This window comes from Jatropha curcas, chromosome 2 (genome assembly GCF_041381405.1).
Source record: "Jatropha curcas cultivar XTBG-Jc1 chromosome 2, XTBG_Jcur_1.0, whole genome shotgun sequence".
In the NCBI taxonomy this organism is placed as follows: domain Eukaryota; kingdom Viridiplantae; phylum Streptophyta; class Magnoliopsida; order Malpighiales; family Euphorbiaceae; genus Jatropha; species Jatropha curcas.
In genome coordinates this window covers 28,834,933-28,856,684 of record NC_143152.1, presented here as the reverse complement: position 1 = coordinate 28,856,684, position 21,752 = coordinate 28,834,933, and the positions used below count along the sequence as shown (strand labels likewise).

The following is a 21,752-nucleotide window of genomic DNA, read 5'->3' as shown; positions in this document are numbered from 1 at the left end:
CCAATATGGGCTAACCGATAAATATTTATGTTTAATAAAATTTTTGCGGTGATTACTGTTAAAATATAAAATAACCATTAAAAGTATATTTTATATATATATTTAAAATTTGATGGTAAATATATTGTATTATATTTTAATGTATTATATAAATAAGAGTATTAATTAATTTTTAAAATCATATCTAATTAGACAATCATTATTTTTAAATAATTATGAACAAAATGATAAAAATTACTAATTTTAAAAATACTGTAATTTTTTTTGAAAGGCAAAATAAATAAGTTTTATTATTAATTATTTTTATGAGTTTAATTATGTCAAAATATAATATAAGCTACTTGCTCATAAAAAAAACTTTAAAACGTTGATCGAATCAATGGCTGATTAAGACTTTTATCATTTCATGAAATGTTAATTAAAAGGTTTACCGAATCCCTACAATCTAGCTATTGTATGAAATTAATGATTAAAATAGCAAGATCAAACTTGGATGCTATGATATCACGTGTCAATATCGACTGTGATACTATTTTAATTATTAACTAATTAATTATTAACTGATACTATTTTATTTTGTTTTCTCAATAAAAAGTTAATTTTTAATCTTGGTTATGAAGAGTTTATGTTTGATTTTATTGTAACTATTTATTCTCCTGTCACAAAATGATTTGGCGACAAGGTTAGATCTTTAGCGACAAAAAGAAAGCCCTTAGAAATAATTGTTAAGAGTGCGTTGTTTCGTCTCATTTGTTTTTTAGTTACCCCTTTCCTCACTGTCCTGGTTGAGCACATGGCATAGGTAATGCTTATCTATGTAATTCTTTCGATATAATTAAAAAAATATATATTCAATTTAGCACGTGACTAAAAATATTAATATTTTTATAAAAAAATAATATTTTTTGTATACTAGGATAGATACTAACTTTATCCCACCCTCTTCTTTTTTTTTTTTATTAAATTTATTAACAACTTATCCGACATAGCTTGGTTTAATAGTTGAATTGCGTTATATCTCACTTTGGTGATCGCACAATCGAGTTGTGAATTCGGCATCTTAGATATGGCATTTAAAATGTAATCGCTATTTCTTTTCGGGTTAGTCTCTCATCTAACCGTTAAACGGGTGATGGGAGGTAAAAAAAAAAAAAATTATTAGCAACTTATGTTTATAAATTAAAATGAGACAAAAGACCAACTTTTTTTGGAATTCAAGAGAAAATGATTTTTTTACTCATATTATTCCATAATTTATTTTGATATAGCTTTAACATGTATATATGTATACCTAACTGTTGGCTTTTATAATCAAAACTCATTTTCAAACCTAATTTATACTTTTCCTCCTTTTTTTTTTTTATATTTAACTGATTTTCACATAACTACTTTTTTCGATTTTTTTAATTTGCAAACTTATTTCCATTTTAGAACTAGAATTGTATCAAATAAAATTTTTCTAACATTAGCTATTTTGAAACTCCACTTCCGTTACGTGCCATGTGAACCAATCCTTGATCTTTGGTTTTCTCCATTATTTTTTCATGAAACATGTGGCTGTTGATTTTATTATTATTTTTCAATTACATGGAATGGGATAGCCATGAAATAGTGCCTTACTTGCGTCTATATAAGGCCTTGTCGAGGAAGAGCAAAAACACCAACCAAAACGTTGCCTTCGTTTAGGTTATTGTATCAACCATCTCACTTCGCTTCAAATCAAATGGCTTTAGCAAGGTGGGCAATTCAAATCTCAGTGGTGGTTCTTGGGCTGTTAGCTATGGCTCAACAGTCCATGCCACTGAGTTTGAGAAACCCTATGAATGAAATTAAACAAAAACCCATTGGCATGCAAACATCTCCTGTGGGCGTTGTTTCTCTTACGAGTGCGTCTGAGTGTTTACTCAATAAATCTGGAGTCTTCACTGTCACCTCCACTCAGAATATTGCTGGTAACCCATCCTTTCTTCGTTACCAGCTTCTTTTTAATTCATTCAAAAAGGGTCTGTTTGGTATTATTATAAATAACAAATTGAATTAAAAATTTCTGAAAGCTATATTAATTAGTCTCAAGTGATGACTCTTTAAGTTTTTGACTTAAATCTGCTATTAATGTCGACTGTTAAGTTCTGGAATTTTAGCTTTCAGAAAAAAAAAAAAAAAAAAAAAAAAACACGGGTAACGATTACTGTTCAAAAGTATACATTTTTTGATAGACCATTACCGCTTCTTGTATTTGTACAGGAAAAATATTTCGCATTGGGAAAATTAACGGAACAGAAGTTGTATATGCAAGGGCCGGGGAACTAATGGTAGGATTTTCCTTGTATATATACATAGTAAAAATCTTTTCATAAATTTGTGTATTTAACATTCTCCATTATTATTACAATATATGAATTAGGTTAATGTGGGCACGACTGTGCAAATCCTTGTGGATATATTTAATGTTAGAGGAATTGTCCATTTCGGCGGTGCAGCATCGGTAAATGAATCTGTGGTCATTGGTGATGTTTCAGTGCCTGATCAAGTTGCTTACACAGCAGCGTGGAGCTGGAGGGTAATTAATTATTGGAGCTGGAGTATTTTTTTTTTTTTTTTTTTAATCTCAGTGAATAAGTTATCAACTTCGTTTTTGCAGTACACTTATAATTATTTTCAATGGTTTTTATATAGAATTCTTCGACAGATGAAGTTCAGCCATTCCTTAAAGATATGGTTTATGGGAATTTGAGTTTTGGAGATTTTAATGTTCCCCAAAAGGGAGATAATTTACTAGGACGCATCTTTTATTGGGCATCGACATGGTTCACTGGTCAGCAAACACAGAACAGAGGTTTTTGGCTTCCCGTAAACCCAGATTGGCTAAGGATTGCATCTCAGATCCAGGGTTTGAAGTTGGAAACCCATGTGAATGAAACTGTGTACGTACCTTACAAACCAGTAGTTCAATTCGGATTAAAGGCCGGTACTGCTGATTTGTTCATTGTAAACGAAGCATATGGTGATTTCCTTCACAAAACTTTTAACATTTCAACAATCGACACTTCTGATTCTGCTATTGCTTTGGTACGTGTCTATGCTTCGTTCATAAACTAGTAATTAATTAAACTGTATCAGTATTAATAATCTAATTATATATTTGTGGATGCAGACATGTTTCTCAAATAACATTCCGTACGTTGTGTTTCGCGGAGTTTCTAACAAGGTAAGAGATAATGATCCAAAGCCGGAATATGCTCCGTTGGGAAATATCAATGCTATAAAAGCCACAGCTGCTTTCCTCGGATTGCTTAATCCCGATGATTCTGTGACCAATGAGTAGTAATTAGGTTAAGCATCTCAGTTTAAATAAGATTAGCTAAATGTACTCCTACTTTTGGCTAATTATCTAAATAAGATTAGCCATGTTGCTGTTAATTATTGATGAAAATGTAGTAATATTCTCTCTGATCAGTGATCTAAAATAAATAAATGACGTTTAATATTATCTCTATCATTTCTTGCAAAATGAAATATTTAATTTCCTAAACTCGCATGCATATGGAGCTACCACGTAGTAACCAGCAAAGAAATGCTTTAGACTCATCTTAATCACTTGTAATTACAAACTTCGTTACTGATCTGATCTAATAGGAGATTAATAAATTTAGACGATGAATCTAAGCTTACAACAAGCCCGTATCAATTTGTATATCCAGATGTAACAATTAGCGGTTAATATATTAGAAAGGAGAGAGAAGGCTGAGATGAGGGAAATGAGTAGAAAAAGACGCTACTTCGGAGAAGTATGGCCTCAGGCTCTGTTCATCAACTTTTATATAACATTTAACATTTTAACTAATTCATTCAAGTACTTGTTCTAATTGGTAAGGTAGGTCCAAGGGACATTAGATGAGTTTTTAGAAACTCATTGGGTGTTGCGAATTGAATTTTTTTTTTTTTTTTTTTTTTTTTTTTTTATCGGTGGGGTTTTGGACTCGAATGAAGCTGAGTTTTTGGCCTTGTATGAAGCTCTTCACATTTTTGCTTCATCTTCTTTAAAGTCAAGCCCCTTGTTGATCGAATCAGATTCAAAAATTGCTTAAGGTTGGGTCTTACATAAGGACAAATTAAAGTCTTGGCATTTGTGGAAAAAAATTCAACAAACTTGATAAGCTTTTGTTATCCTGCTCCTAAGCCAGTTTTGTTCATGTCAAACGATTCAGGAATTAGTTCTAAGATTCATTAGCAAAAAAAAGGAGTGCATGCGACAAAATATTTTTTTGTTTAACTAATGAGCGTTGAGATGAATAGTTCGACACTCTTATTCTTTAAGTGAGGTCAAGGGTTCGATCCTCATGATGGAGTAAATACTCATTGGTCCACTTTACTTCTTAGTGGGTCGATCCAGTGCGTGCAAGATTTAGTTCTAGTACAGTGGGCTGAGATGCTAGTTAAGACCAAAAAATATTTTCTTACTTGGGTGTAATGTTATGAGTCTTAGTTCTTTATTCTTATTTCAAGAATGAATGATGTGTTGTTTGATGTTTTGGCTCAGTTTTCTTTAACTTATTTAAGAGTAGGTATGGATGTGTCGGATAAGCCTTTTAACTTAGATTAGTTTCCTAAATTTATTAAAGTCTTTCTTGGCTATCTTTATTCTATTAAACCAATGAATTTATTTGCTGCGATATATGATAAATATAATATTTCATCCATCTTAAAATTATAGTCTCAGTTCTTTTCACCTATTTTTAAAAATAGTAAATTAAATAGTTTAATTTTATTTTTTTCTTAGTTTTTCCATAATATACTAAAAATTGTATATTAATGATTCTTGAGACTTTCAAAATAAGATGAGTAGTTTATATCACAATTTCAGAATTAACTATTTTCAAACTTTTTTTTCACTGTCTAGCAAATTTAACTAATATTAATTATTCACACCCATAATTATATAAAGATTTTGTGAGAAAATAAAAAAAAGAAAATTTAGAATATAATTTTAAACGGAAGGAGCAATATACACTCCCATTTATTTGATATCACTGATATGCAAGTAAATTTTTTTTTTTTTTCATCAACAAGACGATGAACATTTAAGAAAAATAGAATAATAAAATTTATAATCGATTAAGATGTCAAAATACAAAATATTCATAAAAATTTAATTGTAAATTTGCTAGGTTATATATGTATTTACTATTTGATTTTGACTCTCAAGGTTAAAACAATTCTAGCTAAAGAACAGTACGATTATAAATAATATATAAAATTTTGCTATGGTATTACGTTGTTTTTTGACATGGTTATGGTATTACGTTGTTACGTTATGTTATAAATAATTATATAATTTATTATTTTAAAGTCTTAATATTTTATTTCAATAATTCATTTATGAATTTCGCGAATATTTAAGAAAATAATCGTAAAATTTACAGAAAAAATGTCTCAAATCTTGTTCAAATGTCCTGAGAAGAATGAAAAGTTACTATTAAGATTGCATAAGCAAAACTTATTAGTTTAATTATATTAGTATTATTATCTTCGTTAAGTTTGCTTTGTGAGACTTACGTGTCAATTTAGGAACTAAACACCTTATTTAATTATGTGTTTGTGTCGAGGCCAAATTTAAAATTTGAAAGTTATAAAGAAATAATTAAATTTAACTCATGTTAAAACTATCTTATTAAAACTATCTTATATTAAAACTATCTTATTAAAATTTGTGTCGAGGCCATGTTAAAACTATCTTATATTAGGTATCTCTTACATTATAAAGAAATAATTATATTAGGTATTTATTTTCTTCTTGTTTCTAATTTTTTATTCAATAAAATTATATTTAAAAACTATATAAATTTGGATATTAATGTAAAAATATTAGACCAACGAGAATTGATCTAAGTGAAAAGAACTAAGATCCCTTAAATAAGAGGTTGAATATCCAAACATTGTAAATAGAGAAATCCCAGTTGATAACGTTTTCCCCTATAAATCTGACACGGTGCGAACATGATTAAATTTAACTCAAAATGTGATATAAATAAAAAAAATGTGAAACCATTAGTTATTTTCATTAATAGGCAGTAAGGTCAGCAGAATATAATTGCACGTTTAGGAAAAATCTACAATCATCACGGTTAGGAATGCAAATTTTATTTGAATATTATTTCCAGCTCAAACTGTAAATACATTGTACATGTGTAAACAAAAATTAATTATAGCTTTGTATATTAATTTACAAAATTATTTAAGTTTGAACAGAAACTAATGCAAATATAATTAATTAAAATGATTAAAATACAAATTCAATATAACCTCTCTCTCTCTCTCTCTCTCTCTCTCTCTCTCTCTCTCTCTCTCTCTCTCTCTCTCTCTCTCTCTCTCTCTCTCTCTCTCTCTCTCTCTATATATATATATATATATATATATCTCCGGCACCGTGACTCCTGTGCAAATCCGAGCAACGGTAAATTTAAAAGTCTTAAGTGGTTGGGCGGTTCAATTTTTTTTTTTTTATTTCTTTAGCATATATACCAAAAAGAAAAACAAGTTCTGACTTTAAAAAATTAAGATGCCTCTAAAGGTGTGCATGGGACCATGGAAATTTGGTGTCGGTTCTTGAAAATAGTCCCAAATTTTAATTCTATATTAATTATTTTGAACGTTATTTTGGAACAAAGCCCGTACCAATAAATTTTAAAGGCATAATTAATAAAATAAATTTTCAATGTAAATTTTTCTTCTATAATCTTTCTAAATAAATTAATAAGATTAAGGAAAATCCTAATTGATTTCCAACCTAACCCATTCAGCTTTTTTTATCTCAATCTCCCTCCTATCCCATTTTAAAAAATGTGATAAGACTTATTTTTTATGTTGATATTTTCATTTGGATTGAAAATTATATAATTCTTATCCTGACTCAATCCATGCACACCCTTATGCCTCAAAATAATAAAAAATTATTAAAATATTTCTTTTCTTCCTGTTTTTAATTTTTACTTAATAAATTATATTAAAGATTCTCAATAATTTGACTTTTCTAATCATTTCGTGTTTCACATTCTTGAAGATATACAGCCTGTCATATTGCTATATGGAAGGTCTCATATACTAAATTAATTAAAAAAAAAATTTTCTGTGTATGGTCATGAATACTATTATTTAAATCAAATATTATTATTGATTACTTTTTTTGTACAGTTGAATCCATATATCAAATTTATGTAAGTCTCTTCCCATTATTTATATATTTTTCATCTTGAATTGCAATAATTAGGTTTTCAAAAATTTTTTTCTATAAAAATAAAATTATTGATGATTTGAATATTAATGTGAAAATTTTAGTTAGTTATTTATACTAAGAGGAGGTTAAATTAATCAAATTTAATTGGTGTTTTTAGATGCACTTTGCCTAAATTATAAGATTAAGTCCAGAGTCACAACTATTGGATTTACAGGTTTTATCAAAATATTATTTCGAGCTCAACATAGAGACACATGACTAAAAAAAATATTAATTATTTTTATAGTGTATTAGTTTTATTAATTAATTTATAAGATTATTTAACTTGAACCGAAATTACAGATATGAGATATGATATATAGATCAATATGTTATTGTCACGATCCGATTCCATGGGCCAGACCGGCACTAGAGCTCAGGTAAGCTTAAGGCCCCCGAGGCCCGTAGTAAGCCTGAAACACTAAAATTTACTATCTCAATATAATTTTAAACATTTAGCCCATATTTATAGGAAAATAAACCTCAAGATTTTATTTATATCTCGGCCAAATAACAATACATCACATTTTTAATATGGGCTCACATAATTATATCGTCTGTGTTAATACACGACTAATTGTACACAAATTCTACAACTGCGGAGTCACTAACTATTTGTTATACATAGCTTTTTATACATATAGTTACATAGCAAAATAATTATGGAACTAGGAAAATGTCTTTATAGCCCTGCGGCGAAGAAACATAGCTTAAACGGAATTAAAGAGAAACTTACTTTCTGAAAAATTAAACAAGACGTGAGCTTTCTAAGGACTACTAATTATTGCACTACACACGCAATCACACAAATGTGTAAACATATCAATCTAGTCATCCGACTAGTTATATGCTCACGCAGCCAGTCACACAAATGGCACATCACCAGCACTCACAATCATTAACATCTTCATATAATCACATCACGTGGAAATTGGTCTATGGCGTCACCGAAACCCCCGATGAGCCGTCCTCCCACATGGCCCATCCTCTCATAACGTGTGCACCAGAGAGCCGATCCCCCATACTGGCCGACCGGTCTAATCCTCACTTGACCAGCCCTCTCATTGTTTTTCCAGTCTCTCTTCTTTTTTTTTTATACATATATATGTATATATATATATCAACAGGAGGCAACTCGGTGGTCTCCATCCAATCTAGATCATCAAGCGCACACAACAGGAGGCCACCCTGCGGGCTGCAATCAAATCTAGATTATCAGGTGCGCAACGACAAGCGGCCATCCTGTGGTTAACGGTAACGGTAACGGTAACTGTAGGTACACACAGGGGCGCCGATCTCCCATTTACCCGGCCGACGGTCCAACCATCCTCACAAACCCATGGTGACCCACTTTATCCCAACTCCACACAAACAAAGCATAACATTATCACAACACAATTAATCAAACATTGCAATTAGATGCAAACATATTGATCAGTTGAACATCGTAATGCAATGCACAATTAGACATCCATTCTCAAATGCAATTAAATAATTAAATAAATACCATTAACAATAAACAACAATGATAAAATAAACGATAATAATAAACAATAATGATGAAAATAATAAATAAAATAATAAATAAATAACGGAATAATTAAATGAATAATAATGATAATAAATAAATAATTAGAGCACTTTATTTGTTATGTATCAAATTATAGAATTTATCTAAATAAACTTATTTATTATGTTCTATTGAAATTTCAGCAGAACCTCCCCTAAAAATATGACTATCTACCTGTTTAAATATCACAATAATATTATATATTTATCAATCAATACACACAGCCCATCCGTCGGGCATTCAATCAAATCGAATATCCGTCCTCCTTTTAAACATCCGTATCGCCATTTATCATCCATGACAACTTACATAAGCTTAGTTCATAATCTAAATAACATCATATTTACTTTATGTAAAAACATAATTGTCAAATCCCAAGCAAATTCTTTGAAACTCATACTAAATCAACTACTCTTTGCATGATTATGAAGTTTTCATAATTCCTATTAACCTATCATAAGCTTGCTGCCATTTCAAAATAAACATAAACCTTCATCAAGCCTTACAATAGCATAACAATCCCTTCAATAACTCTTAAGGTGCAGGTTTAGAATTCTAAATATTTTTAAATCTAAAAAATTACTATCAATATAAGATAATACATGTAAGAATGAAGACGAATGAGTGAAGTTCAATCGCTTTTCTCCCAATCACAATCACTTTTCAGCCATTTGAAGAGGGAATCAAATTTCTATATTAAATTCATAGTCTAGATGTTATATATCCATTATTCCTCAAGAAATAGACATACTACATCCTTTGCCATCTCATTATAGATATTTGTACATTACCATTCTCTTCATATTATAATGTAACTCGTACAGATAGCCAGGTTAGTTGCTGCCCTATTGAGAAGTCTTTGATTTCCTTACCAAATTTGCAATAACTAGATAAACCCTTTATTCCTTATATGTAATTTCAGTTCATGTTTTCAATTAGGGGATAATATCAAATTTCCCATGATAATGCGCATAATCAGTACTTTTAAAAATCTAACCTCTTCACAAAAACATAATACAGGCTTAAATCCTTCGATTTAGTCGAAATAATTCATAAAACACGAAGAATGGAGCAGGAAATTACTTACTCAGCTGGAAAATGTCGGAAACTTGAAGGTGAGAGCAGATAACGCGACTGTACAGATCGCGAGCCACGATCGCAGCTCCGCCAGCTTGCTGCGTCAGTCGGAACGGGAAAGGAAGGAGCAAAAAGGGAGACCCAAGCTTCGTCGTCGAAAGAGAGAGGCTGGTGTCGTCAGAAAATCGAGGAGCAGGAGGCTCCACGCGACTTTCCGATCGAAGGATGTCGCGGCTCTCCTGCGCCTTTTGCGTACGCCAGAAACGAAAGAAAGGAGAGAAGGGATGCCGGAATCCGCTGCGGCGAGGAGGCGACGGCAAGGTGTGGCACTGGTCTCTGGTGATCGGAAAATGAGAGGAGGAGAGGGCGAGGGTGAGGTCGACGCTGGAGGAAGAAGAAGAAAGGAGAGAAAAAAAAAGAAAGAAAGTAGGTCGGTTTCTAGATCATTCCGGTTCGATTCGAACCGATTTGGTCTGATTCAATAATTTGGCTCGATTTTTGGCTCGATTTGCAGGTTTTCTAATCCGATTTGATTTATTTTGATTCTTTTAGTTAGGTTCTAGAACATTTCCTCAATTTACTAAATAATAATAAGAATAATAAGAATAATAATAGATTTTTAGAATAATTAATTTATATAGTAATCACACACATATACATATACATTTTTAATAAATTAATAATTAGTGCTCCATAGTTACTCTTAAAAATTTCTAAAGGTTCTCCACTCGGCAAATATTTAATAATATGATTTGGGCTTGAGCCCAACTCCGTAAACTTGGGCTCGAATTAGAATTAAACAGTATTTGCAGTCCAGACGGTTGAAAATTCAGATTTTTGATTTAATAAATATTCAAAAGTTTCGAAAATAAGAATTCGGGGTATTTCAGTTATGATACTTTTTTATAGGAGTCTAATAATAAACTACTTATATAAAGGATAAAAAAACACAATCTTGTATCTGATCCAGTTGATAGAACATTATATATGTGTCATATATGATCATGGGCTTCACTTGATGGCTATTCATGGCGTTGCTCGACTCTAAGATCTTTTTGCAAGCCAGATTTGATCACCTTCAAATTTTTTTCTCTTATTAGAGAGGAGATCTGCATTTCTTTCTGTATAAATGTCCAAATAATAAAAATACTATAGATGCAATTATCATAATGGTAGCAAGTATAACTCAGAATTAAATCTTATAATGAAATTTCAAGATATGAGCAAACATAATCTGAATATTTGGGCAATAATAACTCATATATGTACTAAAAAAATACAAATATGATAATTATTTAAAAAGAAAAAACAAAAAAAGGGAAAAGAGTGACCGATGAGAGCTTACTGGTGGCCATCTGTGGAAGAAGAAAAAATAATTTTTAAATTTTAAGAGAAAATGAAACAAAAATTTTGTTTATATACATATATGACCAATTACAATGGTAGGAATTAAAGTTAAAGATACTTAAAAAAATTTCAAGAATTAAGGGACAAGATTGAAAAAATTTATTATTTTAAAGGATAAAATAAAAAAATTTTAATATTTTGTGAGGTAATTTAAAAAAAAAAAAAAAGAAAACCTGACTCCCCTAGCTCCGTCAACGAGTATGACTATTCTGGGATCTATTTCTAGTTCTTATGTACTCAACTACGTTAGATGTATATACAGAAAATAACCAATATGGTTGATATACGAAACACATAAAAATATTAATATTTTTCTACTCAAGACAGAAAGAAAAAAAAAGAGAGAAAATTGTAATAATAGTTGGAGTTCGTGGCACATAAAAATATGAATTTCTTTTCCACAGCTCAAATATTTGATTTTGTTCATATCATCCGTTAAACTCAAATATGTTTATTATCAAAAGTGATCATTTTCAGAATATCATTCATAATTTTGTAAATAACAATTATTATTAAAATAAGTCAAACGATAGAAAAAAAAAAGTCCAACTTTTGATATTTTTATAATTTTGGTTAATTCTATTAATTTTATTTACTATTACTATTACTATTAATTATATATATATATATATAATTTAGCTATGTATCCCTCATTTATAACCTGCATAAATATAAACTTAATTTATTGATTAAGTGGAGCTCGTCGGAGATTAGGATGCAAAAAGCCAAAAATAATTTTGTCGCAAATGCTAAAGCATGCAGGTTCAGAAAAACTAGTCAAAATTGCGATATAACTCAATTAACAAAAAAAAAAAAGAAAAAAGAAAAAAGAAAAACATAAATTTATGTCGCACATAGATTCCGTTAATAACAGGTGAAAAATTAGACACCAAATGCTTACGGATAAATTCAAATCGTCGCCAAATTCCATCAATAATATTACATAACTTTTCTAATTTTAGTGTTAAGTTTTCCGTCGCTGAATGTTACTAATTAATTAATCATACCGATCAAACGTTGTTTATCACCATAAATTTTGTCCATATTTTAAAAAATAAAAAATGATAATCATAACGAAAAAGGGACCTTAATCGATTCAACTAATTTCATTGGATCGATTATTAATTTGAATTACTTGAAATCAGAAAATGCATAAATATAAACTTAATTTATTAATTAAGTGGAGCTTGCCAGAGATTAGGCATGCAAAAAGCCAAAAATAATTTTGTCGCAAATGCTAATGCATGCAGATGCAGACATGATCGAAGCATCTGTTTAAGAAAAACTACTCAAAAGAGTCGTCTAATGACTTGCTGTAATAAAAGTCAATATTTAAGTGAGTAATGACTATTAAATAGGATTTAAGTGAGTAATGACAACCTGCTCCGTCATTAGTTGATAATTAAATAAAGGTATATTAAAAAAACTAAACAAAAATTGTAATTTAATTATATTTATTATATTTTTTTTTGTTTTATTAGTCACTTAAGATTCTACATAATAATTGAGAAAATAATTAAATCACTTGAATTATAACAAGATTATTTTTAATTACTCAAATCTCAATAATTCTTTTTTCATTAATCTGCATGCTAAAGTTGAGAAAGAGAAAAGAAATGTGATAAAATAGGGTTTAAGAAATTGTACACAATGCTAAAGAAAGAATACTGGTGCATCAAGATTCCTATCTTTAGCACGAAAAGCAAAGGTCATCTAAGATCAAAAGTTTCTCTAATTGCTCCAGCGTCGTTGATCCTTCTATTGTAAATTAGCAGAAATTAACATTATTTACCTGTAAATCTTGCTTGCTACACCCATTCTCTTTTTTTTTACTATATAATTCTTTTCCTTCTCTTCCATTTCTTTGTTTATAATTCACTTTTTCTATTTTTATTGGTTCATTTATTTTTTTTATTTGATTTTTCATTAATATCATTGTTAAATAAAGAACGGTTGGAAAAAAACACAGAGTTTAGATCTGATAATGTATCATTTTTGTATTGGTCTTTTATATTTTTTTTCCCGTATTTTTATTGTTCGTTTTTTTAATTTTACATGGACTATAAAGATATGCATCCTCTTAAATTAATTTTTCATTGTTTTTAATTGTTTTTTTTATTTCTTCGTTTGCTAATCTATCACAATGACTCTAACACTCTCTATTTATTGATTGGTTTCTACAAGATTTTTTTTAGGATCGAGTTATTAGCATACAAAATGGTGATTACTCTCCATCCGAACTTTTACTATGACAGCCTCAACAACAAATCTCAGATTTTTTCAACTATTTCAATTGCAATTTGAGGAAAAATACTTCAAAATATGGCAAGGTTACGCACTAAGGGATAGAAGTATGAACAATAGAACAAAAATTAATTGTAAGTTTATATTTAGTTTAACTAATTTTTCATCCTCCTTGATTTAGTAAATAGTGATTTTGTTTATGTATTATTTGTATTTGTCAACAACTTTATCTTTTGGGATTCTGTATTTTTTATTTATGCTTTTAATATTTTTAATTTAATATAAAATTGTCCACATTAAATTATTTAAATTTTTTTCTTATCTATCTATTATGTTGTTGTATATAATCCACATTTAATTATTTGAATTATAGAACTTTATATTTTATAGAGAATTATCGAGGATAAAAAAATAGTGTTTGAATTACAAACTCTAACTAAAACTTTGCTAGACTAATTGAAATTTATAATTATTTTAAATAAATTAACGGTATTATAATTTCTACATAATATGAAAATTTAATAAAACAATCCGTGGGAAAAATGAATCTTATAATATATACTAAATATGATTCGTATATTAAAAATACATATTATTTATAAATTATAAACTAATAAAGTAACTCGCACAAAGCGCGAACCTACATCTAGTTTTATATTAAAATCCCATAAACATTAAACTAATTTAATTAAGTGGGAGATTGTCCGAGATTGGGTATGGAGGATGCGATTGACATTACCTAAGCAAGATAGAAACCAATTAGTTTTAAGTATTCAGAATATTATTTACGCTTTTCAATAAATATTACTATTATTTATTTACTTGTCCACCCTCCTTCCTTTCTTTTAAATAAAAAATAATTTTATTTCACCACGTTTATTTTGTATAAATAAAATAATAAAATAGATGTGCATTTGTAACGGGATCTAAAGCCCTCTGTCTTATCAAAACAAACCAATATATATATATATATACTACTCCTCTATTGCCGTTGCATTTTTTATGGCTATTTTGTTTCTATTGGTATCTTGTTAGGAAACTTTAAAAAATAATTTTGTCTATCGTATAAAATTGACAAAATCTATCCTTTAAAAAAATTAACAAAATCACAGTGTTATTTCGGTCATAAAAACTTCTAATTAATTAAAAAAATTGACAAAACCGATGAAATAAGCATTTGATAAATTTAACTTTAAAAATATTTTTATTTCTATTATTTCAACAATTTTCAATTCAAAAGTTAAATTAATTTAATTACTCTACATTTTAATAATTAAACTAATTAAAAAAAGTATAAATAATAGAATAAGGAAAAAGATGAAGAACATGCATGAAGAAAATAAAAGATCAAGGAAAAATGAGAAGAAGAATAAATAAAGAAAAAAAAAAGCAAAAACAATTGGGAATTTATTTAATAAATAAATATTTGTCACTCTTCAGAAATAGTGACAAATATTTTCAACCACTAAATTTGCTTATTGCTGCTCATTTTTGTCACATGAAATTTTAGCATTTAACATTATAATTTTGCTATTGAAAAACTGTTAATAATTTAGCTCATTATAATTTATGCCATATGCAAAATTTTAAATTTTTTTTTTAAATTTTGTTATTAAATAGTGACTAAATAGCAATAAAATACATTTTATTGTTAATCTATCGCTATTCTATCACTAATTACATGAGCTCTTTTAATATTAACATTCTTTTTTTTTCTGTTAAATGTCGCTAAATGATTGATAATTTAATTTTTTCGCTATTTGCTGAAAAGTTTGTAGTGATTAAACAACTTGAAATCTATAGAAAAAAAAAATTGTAATTAACTAAATACCTTATTATCAATTCTCAAAATAATTTATGGTTATATAATGAATATATAAATAAAGTGGAAAAAAAGTTAAATTGTCCGATTATTAGATATGACTCCTCTCATGCAGATTGTCCAATTTTTATCTTATAATTTTTAAATTTAACTTTTTTAACTCTATAATTTCTTTAATTTTTATTTTTTATAACAATATTAAACTTGTAGATTGAAAAATCTCTGCTGGTTGCCTTTCCAACGTTGTAATAGCTTTATTGGTCACATGCACTAAATTTTGTCTTTTTTTGTGGTTGGCTTTTAATGCATTAGTGCAGAGGTGGGACCAACGTATTCTGACGTGGTGTTAGAATTTAACAAGTCTTATCCACATATCAGGCTGAAATTATTCGTATAGAGGACAAAGTGATTGTCCTATCTTTTTATCGGTTCAAATTTGTGCATCGTCCATTAAAATTTAACAAAAATAAACTCAGACCTGTTTCCAACGGAACACCAATCCTAATCCTACGGCTATAAATGCTTCTGAAAGTAACCGTGGAGTAACATGTTTCGGAGGCTACAACCCATGAGGTAAAAACAATGTGATGTAGGCTTATTTAAACTTGGGTTGAACTAAAGTTAAAAAATTAATAACAACCAATTAGATAGCTAATTTATTATTTTTATATGTTGTTTGTGGATTTTATATGTCTAGAGACTATATTAATTTTTAAAAGTTACTTCAAACATTAAGTAACCGAGCAATATAAAAAGTAATGCTTCTCGTTTTGACTAAAAGCTACTTAAAAGCTTCTACATATATACTATGGATATGAGATTCATAAACACTTGAATATCTTCAAACTATGGTTCAAATTAACAATTAAGTTTTTCTACAATTTTTTTTGGGACATTATTATGAATTCTGCGAGCTTTGATTGAAATTACGTATCTATTTTTGGAAAAAAATTATTCTAAAGTTTCAAAGGATTTTTTTGTTTTCATTCATGCCTTCAAATTTAAGGTGTATGGATGTGATAATATTAAGATAAGTTGTCTCAAGTGGCAACTCTTAATTTTATAAATAAAAATACAGTTGATTTCTATTGATATAACTGTTTGTTAAAATCTTTTCTAAATTTTTAATATCAATCAAACACTTGGCTTCTTGAAGTTCAAACATTCATGAGTTTCGTGAATACCACCGTAAAAAAAATGAAGGTAGGGTGAAAAACTTGAGAAAGTAGTAGTTTTAAAAATAGGTTTTAATGAAACCAAATAATTTGGTGAGAAGGAAAAATCTGTTGGACGTACATGATGTGCAAAATGTGGCCAATCGGAATTGGATTGGGCCATATGCTTCTTCATTAGAAGAAAATATAAGTCAGTGGGTTTCACAATTATTGTCCTTGTGGTGTCGTTTTTGTCCAACTTGTCAGAAATTTAACCTATCCGATCAGTTTCATGCAAATTGGAACTCTATATCTCGCAATTGCACAATCATTATCTTCTCAAAAAAAAAAAAAAAAAAAAAAACATTTCCCGCGGCCTTCCGCCACATAAAAAATGTACTATTTCTTTATTTATAATTATAGGACATTTTTTAATTAATTTACATTCTTTTAAAATGAAATCTAATTATCCAGTGATCATAACCATAATTAATGTTGATACACTAATAAATATACCAAGCATATGAATGTATACCGAATATGCTAAGAAATTTAATACAGATAATTATACCAAGAGTTACAAATTTATAAAGAATTTGTGATACTCGGTCAAATAAAGTATTCAAAATTTAAGATATTTGCTCGAAACTTAAAGTATATAAATAAATAATCTTACAATTAAAATCATCTTCCATCATATGTTATAAGATAGTCCTTGTTTCTTAATTGGTATGCTCTGTTAATTTTTGTAGAAAAAATATATTTATAATTTAAAAATATTTGATGAGAAGGTACGTTATTTTTTTTCAAATTTACATGAATATTAGAGACTAGTGAAATTTATCAAAATCAAATAGAAGATTTTTTTTTTTCTTTTAAAAATATAAACTATGAAGTCATTTTTCTTGAAAACAAATTAATATTAGTTTCATCTAGAAAAATATTATATTAACTTTTCTATGTGCAAAAAATATGAAAAAGGCATTATTATTATTATTATTATTATTGTTATTTTTTAAAATAACAAAATTGAAATGGCCACTAATTTCTTTATCAATTAATATCTTAATTTATAAAATTTTTCTATTGAATATTGTAATTATAAAATTATATTGATTAAACCATTATTAAATAATTAAAAAATAAAAATTTATTGTTTGAAAAATTATAATAATCATGTATCAAATTAATAAAAATCTATTATTGTTAATGAGGAGAGGGAGAGATGTTATAAAATCATAAAATTTTAGGATGCAATATGTCATTTTCTGTAAAGTTTTAAATGTCATGAAGATAAACACTTAAAACTTAGGGGTAAATTTTATACGGTAAGCCAATAATTAAGGAGTGCGTGTGTTCACATGCAAGGTTAAGCATACTTTAAGTTAGAACTAATTAAATTAATCAAATCAATTCAGTTTGATTTTAAAAATTTTAGTATTTATTTTGAACAATGGTTCAAATACTTTTTGATTTATTTTGAGCAGTATAACATTTTAAAACATTGGCTTAAATCCAAATTAATTCGAAAAATAACTGCAAAATTCGATCGAACTTAAATGAATTTATTTATAATTTATAGTTAAAAAAATTTTTATTTTTGCTTATTTAGAAGCTCGAACTTAAATGAATTTTTTTCTGAGTTCAACTTTGTCTTTGGCTCGTCTCTTTAAAAGTTGAACTTTTTTTTAGCTCGTATGATTTAGATGTTTATATTAACGGATAATTGTAGTGAATGTTAATAGTAGATAGCTAGTGACCAATATGGGCTAACCGATAAATATTTATGTTTAATAAAATTTTTGCGGTGATTACTGTTAAAATATAAAATAACCATTAAAAGTATATTTTATATATATATTTAAAATTTGATGGTAAATTATGAACAAGCTCAAATGCAACCATCACATTATCAGTAACAAGTCGCCCAGGAACAAATGCAGATTGGTTTTCAGAAATAATAGCAGGCAAAATTTTTTTGAATCTGTTCGCTATAGCTTTAGACACAAGTTTGTATAATACATTGCATAACACTATGGGCCGATAATCTTTGATAAGTTCAAGGTTCTCAATTTTTGGAATAAGAACAATTAAAGTTTCAGTAAGCTTAGTTGGAAAAGTACCTTCTTGTAACCACCTCCGACAGTCATCAGAAATATCATTACCGATCAAGTGCCATAATTTTTGGTAAAACACCGGGTTTAGACCATCCGGTCCAGGAGCCTTATCCGGATGCATCTGGAATAAGGCCTCTCTAAACTCCTCATTAGTGAAATCTGTGCATAACCAATCATCATCTGCCGCACCAACCTTATTAGGAACCAATCTCAACACTCCATTACAATTGGAAATACCCCCATCAAAAATACTGTTGAAGTAATCAATAATATGCAATTTCAGTTGCTACTCATCCTCAATCCATATCCTATCAGACCCTTTAAGCTTCTGAATCAAGTTCCTTCTTGGCCTGGTTTTAATATGAGCGTGAAAAAACTTGGTGTTGCGGTCACCATGCTTAAACCAAAACAATTTAGCTTGTTGTTTACACCAAATATTTTCCTGAGTCAGCAACATATTCCACTCCGCCTTCAAAGCACTGCAATTCTCCAACATTGTTTTGATAATTTTTCTACACTGCCAGTTGTTTCTATTTCGCCTTTTACCCCAATGTGATAACTCATTTACCAATTTATTTTGCTTCTCAATCACGTTACTTGAATTATTAAGAGTCCAAGAATCATGAACCACCTCGGCTAGGTCTTCTTCTAAAAACCACGCATTATCGAATCAAAATCTTTTACTCACCCTCCTATCATCCTTTGGCGCAGTATTAATTATCAATGGATAGTGATCCGAGACTGGAGCAGAAACCACATTACAGACTGCTGAACTAAAATTTTGTGCCCACTCCCACATTGAAACAGCTCTGTCAAGCCTCACCCTGATTCTATCGTCTCCATCGCGGCCATTATCCCAAGTAAAAAACTAACCCACAGTAAGAATCTGACTTAAGCTACACTCTGCCAAGGCTTGCCTAAAACCATTGTTGCTAACCTGCTTGTGCAGATGATTTGCCAAAGGTACCTGCTCTTGTCTTTTTGTGTAGTTTTAAAGGAAAATAGAACATATTATCCTATAGAAATTTTTTAAAAAAAAAGGTATATATGTTGGATGAGATAATGTTATTTATTTATTTTGATTTATGGATTTGGATGTTTCACTTTGGCATATCTCAAAATTAAAAACCTTCCTAATCTCTTAGGACCTAGTGGCTGGAAAGATTTCTTGCCAGTAAGATTAAGATTGAATATTGGAACATTGCAAATATTATGTCCAAAATTAATTAATTTATATAATTGGCATGGTGAATAATAATAATAATAATAATAATAAAAGAAGACATCAAGGCAACAATTACTATGCCTTATAGGTTTGAAGCTCCATCGGTAAACTTTTACTCAGCTCGAAATTTGATGAATTTGAAAAATTTGAGCCGCTTGAACTTAACTCGATGGATACTATCTTGAGACTTGAGTTTAATTTAACTCAAATTACTTTTTTCAAGTCAATAAAGCTTAATAAAGATCAGTAAATCTCTTATATATATATATAATTGATAAAGCTTGAATAAATTTTTGAACTGAATATTATTATATTCAAAACTGATTTTTTCCCACGTAGTTTTGGCTAAAAAATCTTCTCAAGGAATACTTAGGACCCTTCTTGTGTCATCGGATCCTTCCTCACCATAATAATTATAATATTATTAATAACAATTTTAAAAAAAAAATAGATGTTTTAACTGAAAGTAACTTTTTTATAATTGGTGTTTCGTTCATCTATAGACTAAAGGAATTCGATAAACTTATTTGGTATATAAACTTATAATTGATGTTTTAGTCTTTTTACTAAAAAAAATAAAAAAATAAAATTTGTCAAAAATTAATTATTAATTTAATATATCTCATACACCAAATATACGTATGTATTTTCTATATATATTACGTTAGGTTACTATGTCTTGGCCCATTTATATATTATGAGATATTCTCACACACCAAAATATGTATTTGTCAATAATTAATTATTAATTTCATTTCTCCTTGATCTTTTAATTAATAATTGAAAAATATTTGATTTTATTAATAATTTTTAACTAGTAATACCGGTTTTTCAGCATAACAAATTACTACTTTTAACATTAAGGTCTAAATGTTATTCAAAGATAAAAATTTATTGCTAATATGAAACAGCGACGATATCCAGGATGCGTAAAAGTTCCGACACTAAAAGTTAGTATTAGCGGCAATCACAAACATTTGACAGCATCACAAAAGTATTAATTATTAATATTTGGCGACACTATCGCATAATCTTTAAAAATTTGCACATAATTAATTATTATTTTTAAGGATAAGCATGAAGTAATATTAAATTCACACTGCCAGGTCCAATTCTGAAAAGACAAATTTATTATTTAATGTGATATAAATTTTAATATTTTCTTTACTCTATTATTTTTTCTCTCTCTTTTCAACTAAAGAAAAAAAATTAAAATAAAACAGTGCATGCTCCCACCTCCCCTAGCAAGTGACCGTAATAATTTATTAATGTATATATATTGTGAAAATAAAAAAAAATATTTTAGAGGAGAATAAACTGGAATATTCCTTTTAATAATTTAAATATATAATAGGAATAAAAACATTTTAATAAACAATTAAAAGATGCAAAGGTGGACACGCTAAATAAACACCAACGATGATCAATAATTACCGGCCATAAATATAAATAAATCCACTCTTTAATTTATGTAAAAAAAATTTTATTGCACCATCAATTTTAGTTTATTTATTAAGGTATTTAATTTATAAAATTATATCAATTAAATATCTTAATTTATACAATTTTTCTATTGAATATTTTAATTATAAAATTAAATTGATTAAACCATTATTGAATAATTAAAAAATAAAAATTTATTATTTTAAAAATTATAATAATCATGTATCAAATTAATAAAAATCTATTATTGCTAATGTGAAGAGGGAGTGATGTTATAAAATCATAACTTTTAGGGTACAATACGTCATTTTCTGTAAATTTTTAAATGTAAAGCTTAGGGGTAATTTTATATAATAAGCCAATAATTAAGGAGCGCATGTATTTAAACAGCTAACATTTAGTTGTTAACGTTTTATAAAA

General features: G+C 28.2%; 1 protein-coding gene across 1 annotated transcript; it reads left to right on the top strand.

The window, feature by feature from the left end:
- The first annotated feature begins 1,640 nt into the window (after nucleotides 1-1,640).
- Nucleotides 1,641-3,496, top strand: LOC119369873 (bark storage protein A-like). The gene is made up of 5 exons (XM_089718101.1): nucleotides 1,641-1,952; nucleotides 2,245-2,312; nucleotides 2,405-2,560; nucleotides 2,677-3,069; nucleotides 3,155-3,496. The coding sequence occupies exons 1-5, from the start codon at nucleotides 1,724-1,726 to the stop codon at nucleotides 3,323-3,325; spliced, it is 1,017 nt and encodes a 338-aa protein (XP_089574227.1). The 5' UTR covers nucleotides 1,641-1,723; the 3' UTR covers nucleotides 3,326-3,496.
- Nucleotides 3,497-21,752: the final 18,256 nt, after the last annotated feature.

Coding starts and splice junctions, on each gene's coding strand:
- LOC119369873 (XM_089718101.1), top strand. CDS start 1,724: ATGGCTTTAGCAAGGTGGGCAATTCAAATCTCAGTGGTGGTTCTTGGG. Junction 1,953..2,244: donor CTCCACTCAGAATATTGCTG/GTAACCCATCCT, acceptor GTATTTGTACAG/GAAAAATATTTCGCATTGGG. Junction 2,313..2,404: donor CAAGGGCCGGGGAACTAATG/GTAGGATTTTCC, acceptor TATATGAATTAG/GTTAATGTGGGCACGACTGT.